Source organism: Dama dama, chromosome 11 (assembly GCF_033118175.1).
Source record: "Dama dama isolate Ldn47 chromosome 11, ASM3311817v1, whole genome shotgun sequence".
Taxonomy (NCBI): Eukaryota; Metazoa; Chordata; class Mammalia; order Artiodactyla; family Cervidae; genus Dama; species Dama dama.
In genome coordinates, this window is record NC_083691.1 from 75178949 (window position 1) to 75193075 (window position 14127).

The 14127-nt window shown below is 49.0% G+C and overlaps 1 protein-coding gene across 1 annotated transcript in view; it reads right to left on the reverse strand.

Moving 5' to 3' along the window:
• EPAS1 (endothelial PAS domain protein 1) overlaps positions 1-9372 on the reverse strand; it is a 92114-nt gene extending 82742 nt beyond the window's left edge. Inside the window, exon 1 of the mRNA XM_061155484.1 lies at positions 8791-9372. Within this exon, the coding sequence (XP_061011467.1) occupies positions 8791-8816 (26 nt within the window). The 5' untranslated portion in view covers positions 8817-9372. The remainder of the gene's footprint in view (positions 1-8790) is intronic.
• Between the last annotated feature and the right edge of the window lie 4755 nt (positions 9373-14127).

Sequence of the window (14127 nt, forward strand, 5' to 3'; positions counted from 1 at the left end):
CAGCCAGTGCTGGAGTGAAGGCTGCCATTCTAAAATAGCATCTGAGAACTCTTGGAAACACAGGAGAGAAACACAAGGGTATGGTCGTTTACAGACACCAAAGAAAGCAATTTCACTGGAGTGCTTCTTAAACCAAGTACAGAGGAAGGAAGCAGTATTGTGGTTTATTCTGAAATCTTGATGGAGTAGATGATATTCTTCTAGTCCCTGAATTCCCCACATGGCATACTTTACTTACTGTGATATACTTAATTAAGCTTGATTATCTTCATTCAGAAAAACAGTGCCGAGGTCATATGTTCTTTAAAAAGTAGTTATCAAGCGACCTGTGCTTTACTGGCACCGTCCTATTATTTCCAGAACACTCTGCAGAAACATCATGTGTCCCACTCCCCACACATCTGACCGTCCGGAACTGATTTTTCAAATTTTGTTTTCAAGTTCTGAAGAACGGGCCCTTGAACAGAAACCCTCCCAAGCACAATTTTCTGTTGTTTCCACATGGAATTCATAAACAGAGTGCCTGCACTTAACGTTAAAGCCATTCTTTCCTGCCACTGGGTATGACGTCCTTTCCAGGATCTTTCTCAATGCTCCAAAGTGCTTCGGCAACAGGAAGTCGTAAAGGTAGGAAGGAGGCCTGTAAATATTTGCTGTAATTACTCATTAGTAAGGAGAGTAGTTGGCCCTGAAGCTTGAGTCACCCCCTTTGTGCTCCTGCTCCTTTGCTACCCTGTAGCAGGAACCCAAGGGGACACCTGGGTCCAGTCCTGGCTTTCACTGCAGGTGGCATGGCTCTCTTCTTTTCACAGCTCAATTTGTCAAGCACAAAATTAGGATAACGTGTTGCCCTTCCTTCTCTCTGCTCTCTCCACAGAGGCACTCAGAACAAATCTTCTTCAAAGTGGTAACAACATGAATTTTTGTTTTCGATCAAGAGTAAAATACACATCTTAAATTGATGGAAGTAGGGAAAACCACTAGGCCATTCAGATATGATCTAAATTACATCCATTATGATTATACAGTGGAGGTGACAAATAGACTCAAGGGATTATATCTGGTAGACCGAGTGCCCGAAGAACTATGGATGGAGGTTCGTAACAGTGTACAGGAGGTGGTGGCCAAAACCATCCCCAAGAAAAAGCAATGTGACCATTCAACGTGGTTGTCTGAGGATGCCTTACAAATAGCTGAGAAAAGAGGTGAAAATACACGTTTGTTAATACAAATACAACATTGAGAGAGAGAGAGAACTGTCCGACTCGATACCCAGCACAGTGATTTAAATGATTATTACATAAACCGCCCCCCACCAAAACCAAACATACACTTAGATGTATTTTTAAAGGATTTATAAAATGCTTCTATTGAGGCCATGTGCCCCCTTATTCATAGGGAACCACGGACTCCCCACAGTGATAGGTCATGAGCAAGGAGACTCAGACTGAAAATAAGACCAAAAGAGTCAACTAAAGCTGTTACAGAATCGATGAGCTTCTAAAAGACTCTCATACTGGCTGTATCCCCAGCTATTGAAAGCAACCAACACCACAAGCAGGGTTAGTTAACCTCTAACATTACAACCATGACTGCAGAAAATGGACTCATTTCCTCACTCATGTATTTTAGTACATACTCTCATCCAATAAAATCATTAATCTGTTATGATTCCTAGCACTAACCTCTCAGGTTTGATTTTTTTTTTATCGGATGGTACCATGGAGGTGGGATGTAGAAAGTCACTGGAGGAATATAAGAAGAGATTTCTAACAATCCACTTCCTTGGTTTTGTAGAATTGGGAAAGTAAACCAGACACAGGCATGGCAAATCAATACACACATTTTTAACAGAGTTGTTTTCCTTACTGACATACCATCTTTTCTGAAATACCTTTCCACATGAGAAAAAGAACTGCTTCCCAGCGTCATTATCTCACATAGAAGTTACTTGTAACTTTAAAACCGAAGAATTTTTCCAAGCTGGTGGGGGGAGTGTGGAATGTTCCTAGGAATATGCAAAGGTTCTGATGGTCATGACAGATAAGTTTTGCTGATGTACAAGTGACCTCTGGAAAAAGTCTAAGGTGGTCAAGCTAACCGGTAGTCTTAAAAATTTAGAGGGAATTAAAAAAGACCACTTAGAAGTAGGTAACATTCTAGTCCATTCCACACCTGTCTTCTTGACTCCAGAGGGCTCATAGGGCCCTGTCACTCTTCTTGAGATCAGACCATTGGTGACAGATTGCACCCAACCCCTACCTGAAAGAGCTTCCCTGTTGGCTCAGACGGTAAAGAACTTGCCTGCAATGCGGGAGACCTGAGTTCGATCCCTAGGTGGGGAAAATCCCTTAGAGAAGGGCATGGCATTTGGCACCGCATTGCAGTATTCTTGCCTGGAGAATTCCATGGACAGAGGAGCCTAGTGGGCTACAGTTCATGGAGTCACAAGAGTTGGACACGACTGAGTGACTAACATTTCATTTCATTCCTACCTGAAAACCACAGATACTGCAAAGGGCACGCCATGCATGGCTACCATACACAGAGTCATGTGCAACTGCCAACATGGCTTGCTTCTCTCCTTAATGACATGTTCATGCAATTGTGTTTTAGAGCACTGGGAAAACTCAAGAAGCCCTTCGGAGTTCACAGTGCAGAGGCCAATGGTGTGATGACTGTGAAAGCTTAGGACTCATCAGAGAAAGGCCCCTATAAAAATGCACTGTACTACTATTGTAATGATCATAGCTATTCTTTATTCTCCCCTCCATTCTCTCCTTCCTGTGATTACAATTTCAAAAGATCATTAGAGCTAGAGGCTGATTTGTGCATCTTAATTTGGAGATGGCTCTTCAAAAGTTATGAAGAGCTTCTCACAGGTTCTTCTGCACAACGGCGTCCGAAGGTTACAGTAATTACTGAATTACTGCCACCTGTTAAGAGTGGGACATGGAGGGCTTCCCTGGTGGTCTAGTGGTTAAGAATCTGCCTGCCATTGCAGGGGACACGGTTCAATCCCTGGTCCAGGAAGATCCCACATGCCCTGGAGCAGCCTGGGCCTGTGTGCCACAACTATTGAGCCTGTGTTCTAGAACCCGAAAGCCAAAACTACTGAGCCTGCGTGCTGCAACTAGTGCAACCCTCTTTCCCTAGAGCCTGTGCTCCACAACAAGAGAAGCAACGAGAAGCCTGTGCACTGCAAGTAGAGAGTAGCTCCTGGTCCTTGCCACTGGAGAAAAACCCGCACACCATTGAGGAAAACCTATGAAAAATAAAGAGCTTCCAGTGCTTCCAAGTCTGCCCTTCAGATCCTTGTTTGTGTGTCAGGGTCAAAACAAGTGATGAGTCACAAAAGAGAAAAGTAATTATAATAATTATAAATACAACAGCAAATACAACAGATAAATACAACAGTTATCGTTTATAGACTACTTGCCACAGGTCCGGAATGGTATTTATAGACATCTTAGGTGAGGTAAGGTGGTGTGGATCACCGGTTAAGAGTAAAGGCTCCGAAGGCATTTTGCCCCATTTGAATCAGAGCCTTGACCATAGGCCATACTACCTATTTGACCTTTGGCATCTCGCTTTTCTCTGCTTCAGCTTTCCCATCAGGGAATTGGGGATAATAACAGGGCTTATCTTATGGGTGGTTATGAGGATTAAAAGAGCTCATGCATGGAAAATTCTGAGGATGGTGCCTACACAAACAAGACTGAGGGTTTTTTGTTTGTTTTGTCCTACTGCAGATATAATTAATATTAAGGACACACATTCCTAGTATGTAAAAAGACCTCCAATAAACTGTTTGAGGATGGTGGAAAATGTGAAGATAAAATTTCATGGCCATTTTAAGAAGCAGTAACAAAATGAACCACATGAGAACTAAGCCTGTGCCAGGCACTGGGCTCCCCATCCCCCCATTACCAAGGGCAGACGTGTGGGTTGACAGACAGGTGGGTACAGGTAAGGTTAAGTCACACTACAGAATTTTAACTAGATGCACACGCCAACCTCCTCCCCCATCTCCAAGGGAGGGAGAAACACTGGCGGTGAAATGTGGACCTCTCTGAGACCTGAACAGTAAGACCTTGAAAGGTAGGGCAATCACCAAATCAGACATCCAAGAGCAAGGGCTCACCTTCTCCAGATCACAGAACTTACGAAAGGCTATCAATGCTGAACTGACTTCCCCTGGGGGGAATAATACTTATATCCCTAACACTAGCAGCCATTCAGAGACTCACACACCACCCTCTGAAGCCCACTCACAAAGCCGAGATTAAGAAGTTCCCTCTCCCTTCTGGGTCTTCCTAGAATCTTGGCTGTCTCCACGATTACCCTTAATGGGACCAGAATCTCCACCCCATCACTCCCAGACCCCTACTAGGTGCCTCCCTTCATGCCCCTCACCAAAGCAAGTGTGCAAAAAATAGCAAACATTCAATTCTGGGGGTCCTTCTGTCTATGGTGTCGGAGGACACCCCAGGGATACTCTTGAACCCTCTACTTCTCATCACTCCTGACACTATCTGTGTCTGACCTTCACTCAGAGCCAGTCTTTATGCTGGTATCAGGGCCTCTCCTGTGTGATTCCAGGGGAAACTAGGAACCCATTCTGCCACTCCCAAACACATAGTACTTTCAATAATTATGCTTATATGTGATTAAGAACTTCTTTAGCTTCAAAAGATTTGATCTCGATAGAAAAGTGACAAGTAAGCTGCCAGCTGCCTATATTTTTAGGTAAGCTTCCTTGTGTGTCCTTCCCTCCCCCCAAACAAACTACACAACTTGAAGACCAAGACCAAATCGCTTATTCCTTAATGTCTCCTCAACATTTTATCCAGAGAGGGAGTAGGTGTTCCATACACATTTGCTTTCATATTGGTTTATATCGTGGTATGAACAGCAGAGCTAATTTTCATCAAGATACTAGACATTAGTACTGGGAGAGTGAGGATAAAGGGTACTGGGAATCCTGGGGGCAAACACTGCCAACTTCACAATATTGGCAAAAGCCTTACCTGCTATGAACTATAAATGAAGGTCAGTACCAAACGCAAAAGGGAAGATTCATCAGGCTAAAACAAAAAGTCATGTTGGTATGAGCCAGAACTGAGGGGCGGAGGGGGGGGGGGTGCGGGGAGCCAGTACTACTGGAGAGATTTCCTGAGAAGTGGAAAAGCCTAAATCTTAAGATAATTAATGACAGCAAATATTTTCAAATGTATTGGGCTAAAATCCTGGAGTACTAAGAATTATCTAATTGGTTCTGTTCTATTTGTAAACATTTTACAGAATAGATTCCTAGAACATTGAGGATCCCCTATACACACACACATACAGAGAGAGAGAGAGAGAGAGAAAGAGAGACCGACTGATTTACATTTGAAGTGAATTAAACAGTTTTGTTTCATGGTTTTCACTCCTAGTGAAACTGCCAACTTATTCAGTACAGGAATCAACTTAGTACCCTCTTGGATGTCTCCACTGACAGGTAGTTCTCGACTTCACAAAGGAATCTTCTCCACTGGGGAATAGTCCTTACATAAAACTGTAAGATTCCCATAAGCAATATTGAAAAAACCTGTAGTCACAGCATTCTTTTGAACTTCACAAAAGCTGTGTGAGTTAAATTTTATTCACCTGAATCTAACTGTGTTACATCAATTTCTTATTACCTAGTAATGCAATTGGAAAGAGAGATCAAATGTTAAAGGAATGTTTATAGAAAATATATTTACATTGAGAAAAACTGCCTTAGATTTGAATAAGAGGTGGACTTTGATTTTACTTTAGCAGAGGAACAACTACATCCAGGGGCAGGAGAGGAGATTTCTGATCCTCTTTCCACGGAGGCCCTACACTAAGCAATAGAAGCCTTCAGGGAAGGAGCTCTGAGCTGTCTAGCTCCGGGAATGGACTTTGATCCCTGAGCATCCAAGGATCTGATTTACATTTATCCAAACCACTCTCCAATCCCCATGTACCTAAGAACTTCCTGACTCTTTTGTCTTTCAGGGAAGGGACTCAAAAATTGTCTGATCAGGAAGTGAGTAGCCCAGACAGTTTCTAGTTCTTCACATCCAGGAATCCTGATTAAAGGGACCTTCACTTCACTCCTGACAGGTGAGTGCAGAAAGTGAGTGCAGCACCCTTAGCAAGTTTCGGGTTCCAGCCATCTCTGATGTCAGCAGGAATGCCCACTACCACTAAAAAAGCACACTTTGAAACCCTCTGTCAAGGCCAGCCAAACGTTTAGAAAGTAAACTCTTTATTATTAAACATTAACATCTCCATCGACGCATGAATGTTCTGGAACAAAACAATCCTGCCCACTTCTTGATCGACTGTTGTTAGAAGGAACACTGTGAATGTTCGGTGCATCTTGAATTTGGGGGAAGAAAAGACTCTGCTGAACCAGAAGAATCGCATCTTAAGAATCTATACACAGAATCCTAACCTGAAAGCCTGATACAGAACTTGTGAAGCACTCTGGCAAAGCTAAGGATCACCACTTACATGACACACCAACTTTCAATGCTCTGGTTCACGTATTTTAATTATACCTTGGTCCTTCAAGGAGCCTGCCCCCAGCAAACAGAGCCAGACTAGAAAAGTAAATATATCTCAAAACACTTAGCCCAACATGAATTGGACAGCCTCTCACAGGACTCCGGATGATGAGAGACACAAATGTTTGCCCTGTCGGTCTGCGACATAAAAACCAAGGCAAGTCGCAAAGCAGACAGGCAGGGCCACCGGCTCTGGCCTCCTAGACATCTCACAGGCAATCCCCACAGTGCTTCTTAAACCTGAAGCTCTCGGGAATAATTCAGAGCCTGATTACCCAACTCTTTTCCAGCTCCGATTCTGGCTCCCTCTATCTCTAGCAAAAGAGGCACTACAGTCAGGTATGTCGAAATAACTTCTCCGCTGCTCCCAAGTTTCCTGAAACGATTAACATACGTAACAGCACAGAACCCGCGCACAGCCGCGCGGGAGAAACTGACGCTTCACACATCTGTCAAGACTACAGTCAGGCCCCACCTCCGCGATTGCAACATTCGCCGATAGGCATCACAGTTGTAAAATGTACAATAAGTTCCCTCACCGGCTCCGGAGCCCAGCGTGCGCGCAGAGGAGCTGACTATAACTTTGTTTTTTGACTGTTCAATCATTGTTATTGGCAGGCTATACTGGGCTTACAAAAGGCGTTGGAACCTTAATGTCCCTTCCCTGCTTCGCTGCCCTTCAAAGACAGAAGACTCCGGGGCTGCTCCGAGGCCTCCGGGGGCGCGCGCCCGCTGCGGTCTCCGGGGCCCAGATCGGCCGGGGCAAGACTCCCTTGGCCATCTCAGGCCTGGGGGCGCCGCGGTGACGCGGGAGGGGCAGCTGCGGCCGTAAACTCGCAGTTAGACTCAATCCCCTCCCCTTCTCCCCTCCACCACCGGCAATCCGGGAGCGAAGGGCCCGGGCGCTCTGCCAGATAGGGCGCGATTTGCTCCCGTTTATCAAACCCTTATCGGTGCCCCGAGGTGGGAACCGCCGCTTTCGACCAGAGGATACACGGTTTCTGGCTCCGGTCCCGAAGTCGGAACACGAGTAAATCGACCCAAGCACTGAGCTCTTCGGGCTCCCGGGTTCGAGGCCGGTCACGCCCGCCCATCGCGGCTGGGTCCCACATCTCCGAACCACCGCACAGCGCCCCCCGCGCCAGCAGTTGATCTCCGGAGGCTCACATCCTTCAGCCGGCCCAGCACGCATTCAATTACAGTTCTCCGCACCCCAGCCCCGCCAGCCACGGTCGAACACCGGGCCGAGAGCTCCAGCCCGCTGGGGCGGCACGAGTGGAGGTTGAGAGGAGAGGGGAGCCAGGCTGCAAGCCGCGCACGACGGCAGGGGGCAAGGTGGTTCCCACGTCTGCGCGCCACGCCGCGCACTCTCACCCTCGCCGGGAGAGGGCAGGAGGGCAGAGAGAGTTGGCCCGCTTTGCCTCTCACCCAGTGCCGAGAGGCTGGCGAGGGCAAGCGGGCAGATCGTGGCTGCCCTTCTCTGTCCTCTTGGGAGAGACACCGGGACCTGCCGCGAGTGCCCGGTGTCGCCATCCCCTCCCCAAGCACGGAGACGGCTGCTTCCGCGAGGCAGCTGGGCCCACTACCCATTCCCCCGCCGAGGCAAGGTGCGGGATCAGGAAAGGGACTTCTCCCAACTTCCGTGGGGTCTGGAGCCCTGGAGTGGGTCCCTTCGCTGCGCCCTGGCCGCTCTGCCGGGGCCCGTGCCAGCGCCGCGTTCTGCCTCCGGCCCCTTGCCAGTTCTGGGAGGCAGCGCGGGCAGAGCTCATTTAGAAGGACCCCGCGGGTCCCGAGGAAAAGAGTGGATGCTGCCCCTCAAGTGGGCCGTGAGAAAGTCGAAAAGTTGACTTGAGCGAGTCAACCAAGAAACGTTTCAACACGCGAGTCGCGTGAGTTTGGTGCGGGGCTTGGAGGGGGATGGATTTTGGAAGGTACCTCGGGAGCACCTCCGACCTCTAGGGCCATTTCCTGGCTTCGTTGTCAGATTCCCGGCGCAGATTCCCAACTCCTTCGGGCCACAGAACTCTCGACCGCGAACCCGAGCGGCGTGTCCCCAGACTGGACACTTGCGCTCCCCTGCCAAACCTTCCAAATCTATCCCTGGGTCTTCAAAGTCCCCTCTGCGCTCCTCTCCCAGCGGCGGTCTCGCGGGGAGCCCCGCCACCCCCACCCCGGACCAACTCCCCTGCCGGCTCGGACGCCTGCTTACCTTTTCTTCTCCTTGTCAGCTGTCATTGTCGCTGGGGCCCTTTGAGGCTCCGAGCACCTGAGCTCCAGGGCCGGTGGGGGCTGCAGCCGCTACTTTCGCTTTGGCCCTAGCCCCCTCCTCGAGGCCCACGCCGGTGTGAAAGGTGCCAGGTGCTCGCAGGTCCCGAGCGTCCGCACGGTCAGGTGGAAGTTGCGGGCAGCAGGCTTGGTGCGGGGGAGGTGGGTGGAGAAAGGTGACAGGGAGGAACCTGCACCGGGAGGCGGGGTCGGGAAAGGAGTGGAAGGACGCTGTCAAACGCAAAAAGAAAAGTGGGGGGCGGGGGGCAGCGAGCAGGGGGCTGAAGTTTCTTTTTCCTTCGAAAAGGAGTCAGGAGTCGCTTTTCTGGGTTTTCGAAATACAAGAAGTGGCTTGAAAACGACGGGAGTTGGCAGAGTCCGGGGCCGGGCAGACGCGGAGGCTGAGATGACCATACAGTCTCAGGACACTGCCGAGGATTGTACGGCCGCCTCAGGAAAGCTGGGGCGGGAGGCGGCGGGCGCCGGAGCCGTGCGTCGGGCCGCTCCCGAATGTCGGGCTCGCGGGGCGGTCAGCCCACTTTAAAAACTCCGGCGGCCGGCGGGGGTGGGGAGGGCGCGAGGGGCGCGGGCGCAGCGGGCGGGGGGCGGGCACGCGCAAGCAAGCAGGCCCCGCCCCCGTCCGCCCCGCCCCGCCCGCGCCGCGCGCCGGGGCGGCCCACGGCGTCCCGGCCAATCGGGCGGCGCGGCCGCAGCCTGTGCCCTGACCCCGGCCCGCCCCGCTGCCCCCGCTCTCGGCTCGGCAGCGGCCCGCCCGCCCCGCCCCCGCCCTCTGCGGTTAGCGAAGTTGTTTATGAGGTCGGCGGGGTGGCGGGAGGTAGGCGGGACCCCGCACCGAGGAGGCGCACCTTGGTGGGGCTAAGCAGCAGCGAAGACTGGGTTTCGGGGGGCCCTTGCAGGAGCGGCTGTGCCCCCGTAAGCCGGGGTCCTCCCACCTCTGCCCTGTCCTTGGGACCCGGGCTCAACCGGGAGCGCCCAGGGTGCCGCGCTTCGTGGAGCCGCTCGGCGATGCTGCGCTCCCGCGTCCCTCGCCCGGCTGCCTGTCACATCGGGCCCGGGGCGAGAGATAATTCAGATGTCCCCAAATGCTGCGCACTCGGTCTGGGCGATGTGTTTTTCTGGCAGAACACAGCTAGCTTAGCAGTCCCGAAAGAGAGAGGCAGGGAGACCGATCACTTGTGCCTGTCGGATCCAGGGAAACAGTGCAGTGAAATGGAGTTATTGCTGCCTCTGCTCTTCTTTTCTTCCTTCACCTGGCACGTCGGTTGCCTGCGGGGTTGCGCCGAGCTGGAGGGGATACCTGATCGAAGGTCCTAAGGGCGGTCTGGCTTTCCGCGCCCAGCTCCCAACTCCTGGCCACCGCCGCGCGGGTCCCGGCCAGTTCAGAATCGGAGAAGCAGTCTGGCTTTATAGCGTGATCTCGGGATAAGAGTTGACAGCGTGTCCTGAAATCGCATAATTTCAGGGCTGCTCATTGTATCTCCGCGGTCCAGTTGGTAACGAAAAGACTGCAGGTGTAGGGAGATCAGAGGTCCAGAGGCCGTCAGAGCCCAAGGTTTTCCAGCTGCTCTTGCGGCGCTGCCGGGGACCCGCGCCCGCTGGAGATCCCGTGCTCTGTGCTGCCGGTGACTCCTCTCCCAAGAATCCCACCCTATTCCCTACCTACATGGTGGCGATCCAGCAGGGATGTTTCTGGAAGGGACCGGGAGGATTTTAATCTTTGAAGCTCATTTGAGAAGGGCGCACGGGCTTCCCGGGTGTGAGTTGAAGAGAAAGCAAGGGTGGCGGAACTGGTCCACCTTGGGACCCTAAGCCTTGCTGTTCCTTCCCCCCCCCCCCCCCCTTAGCTTCCCTATATTTTATACAAAAACCATCTGGTAAGGTACCTTCAGTACTGTTAGGCTAAGTGAAATAAGCTAGTCACAAAAAGGCATATGCTGTGTGATTCCACTTTTGAAGTTTCTAAACTAGTCAGATTCATAGAAGAAACAAACCAGAAGGGGGTGGTGTGAGGGATTCATGTTTAATATGCATAGAGGTTTAGTTTTGCAGGATGAAAAAGTTCTAGACGATGAACAATGTGAACATGTTAACAATACTGAATTGTATGCTTAAAATGGTCAAGGGGGTGTTTATGCTTTTTAAAACATAATACAAAAGGAAATATCAAGAAATAAGATACATAAGAAGAGTTTGTTTGGTATAAGTTTCTGTCACCACCAAAATACAAAATAAACATGTGTTTTCCCCCTGGCAACCTGCAAGAGGGGCGGGAGTACCTTTCAGGAGCTTTTGGAAGGCACTGGCAAGCGGAATAGGAATAGGTGAAAAAACCAGCAGAGAACTGGGGAAACAGGCATATTTCCTCATTTTCCTAGGGTTGCTGAGCACTGTGCACACAGACTTTGAAATCAAATAGGCCCGACAGTTAGGAAATTCAAACAAAAAACTGCAAATCCCTCTAGGGAACATTTTCTTGGTGTTGGTGGGTGTTCAGTTTAGTTCAGTCCCTCAGTCGTCTCCGACTCTTTGCAACCCCGTGAACTGCAGCATGCCAGGCCTCCCTGTCCATCACCAGCTCCCGGAGTTTACCCAAGCTTATGTCCATTGAGTTGGTGATGCCATCCAACCGTCTCATCCTCTGTCGTCACCTTCTCCTCCTGCCTTCAATCATTCCCAACAACAGGGTCTTTTCCAATGAGTCAGTTCTTCGCATCAGGTGGCCAAAGTATTGGAGTTTCAGCTTCAACATCAGTCCTTCCAATGAACACCCAGGACTGATCTCCTTTAGGATGGACTAGCTGGATCTCCTTGCAGTTCAAGAGACTCTCAAGAGTCTTCTCCAACACCACAGTTCAAAAGCATCAATTCTTCGGTGGGTTTTAGGAACGAGTTAATTTCATATTGGACTTCTCCAGCCAAAGGATTGGTGAGACACAGTTCTCCATTAATTAGCAGTAAGCTTACTCACCTCACTTGGGACTGGAGTGGGAAAAGAAACAGGTACTTTGACGACTTTCAGGTGCCCAAAGCCTTGCATTCCCAGAGTAAGGAGAAATCTCTAGGTCCTCAGCTGTGCTTGCCGGTAGCAAAGTGACACCTCCAACCCAAAGAGAACATTTCAACAAGGTTGAGCTTAGGAAATTAACCTGTGTTAAAAAAAAAAAAAAAATCCAAGAAGAAAGGTAAAGCATCAGACAAAAACACATCAACCATATTAACAGATCCTTCTCATGGCCAGCCTGACCATCTTTCTAATCAGGATTTTTGCCCTTTAAGTGAAAGGTCCCAAGTTAAGATAAACAATTATGCAGATTTTGTGGAAATCCCAGTGAGTAACATTGAAGAACCCAGGATTTTGGCAGTATGAGATTTGCCAAAGCCTATGTAATTCCCAGAAGGGTTGCAGCCAGTCTTGCTTAAAGCAGAGCTGAGGGACCCAATGACCTCTTAAGATTTCTTACAGGATTCAGTTCAACAACCTTTGCAGGAAGGAGCTGAGAGTATAAACCAGATGCAGGCTTGTGGCTAGAGTGTCCCATTTTACTTTTAAAGCCCATGGAGAACTAAAGGAGAAAAGCTTCATGAGATGATGGCAGGGAGAGAGAGCGAGCGAGCCGCGGATTCAGTGTCTCTAGAGACCTTGAAGTTTTGGCCACAGAGGGCAGCAGAGGGCAGAGCTCCCAAGCTGCTTAAAATGGGAGCAAACTGCCCAGCTCCCAACAAATCGTGCCACCTTCCCCTTACTCCAGACTGAACTGCTTGGTGACAAAGGCTTCAGCAGCAGGGAAACACCCATCTTGTTTCAACACGTTCCAAGACCGGGTCTCTGGCTTCCTCTTCTCTATAGAGCACAGCCCTGAGGAGGATGAGATAGAGAAAAGGAGTTAAGTTACAACCTTGGTAGTTAGCTGGCCCCTGGGATGCTGTGTGCAGATGGCAGAAATAAGACCTCAGTAATCTGTTAAAGTAACAGTATGGTCCAGGATGTGGTTGGAAATTATGTTGGAATATCTCTTCTCAGAAGAAGAGATATTGGAAGGCAGGGCTGCTTCTTTTGTATTTTATGACTTTCAGCGCATTATCACACATCAGGGCTGAAACTAGAGTGAGGTAAGAGAGGCTGTCAGAGTCATGCAAGTCCCTGCATGAGTCCTGGTGCTACCAGGTATGTTATCTCAAGGATGACCCATCTGGCCCTTGTCTGGACATTTAGTTGTTTTAGGGGTGGGAGAGCCCACAGATTCGGGAGCAGAGATGGGAGGAAGGGCAATCACAGAGGCCACGACTCCTTCCCTATGGAAATAACACTTGAAATAACAAGGAACACTTGCACGTTACTCCCTCCAAAAGAAACCAGCTCTTAAGTTGTGACTTTACAAAATCTATTCTCACACTTCCCGTCACTGAACTTCAGCACTAGTAAACCATACCCCCCATCCCCCGCATCTGGATTCAGGCCAAAGCTGTGGGATGGTTCACACAGACATTTGCTGTATCTAGTATTAAATGTTGTGTTTCTTGACACCCCTAATCCAGAATTTGTCATCTTTCAAAGAGTTCTGTAATTTTTATTGAGGAAAGGATCAAGTTTTTTTGGATTGCTAAGTGCTTTTTGATAAGAAGGATCCAGTTTTAAAGAAGCACAGCCTTGTGACTTCCCTGACAGTCCAGTGGTCAAAACTCTGTGCTTCCAGTGCAGGGGGTGTGAGTTTGATCACTGGTCAGAGAACTAAGATTCCCACATGCTGTATAGCATAGTTTTTAAAAAAAATCTAAAAAAATATAATCAAGAACCTCAGCTTCCCCTATACCTCAACCTGGATAATCAATGACTTTCGAGACTAATGGCTTCCACTTTTAGGTCTAGGGATGAGGTTTTTGCTCATGAATGGTCTTGTCTGTCCATCATGCTGTCCTTCAACTAACAGTGAAGGAGTCGTTGGCCCATGGCTACCATGTATCCGGTTTTAAGACATCAACTTGATGGAAGAAGAAGAGGCAGAGGTTCCCTTCCCTCCAGAAGGAGACAATCTATTTGTGTATACCCCACATTTCCAAGATAATGACACACATTTACTCCCTTTTTAAGACTTCTGAAACCAGTAAGAATCATTTAATGTGGTAATGATTCCCATTTTCTCCCCTAAACTGTTTTAAAATTGATATATACAATGTATATATTCTTAAATTTTTTAAATATAAGAATTGAGAGAAAAATCAGAATCTAAACAATGAGTGTTGTAAGAGTTTGGTGATGGAG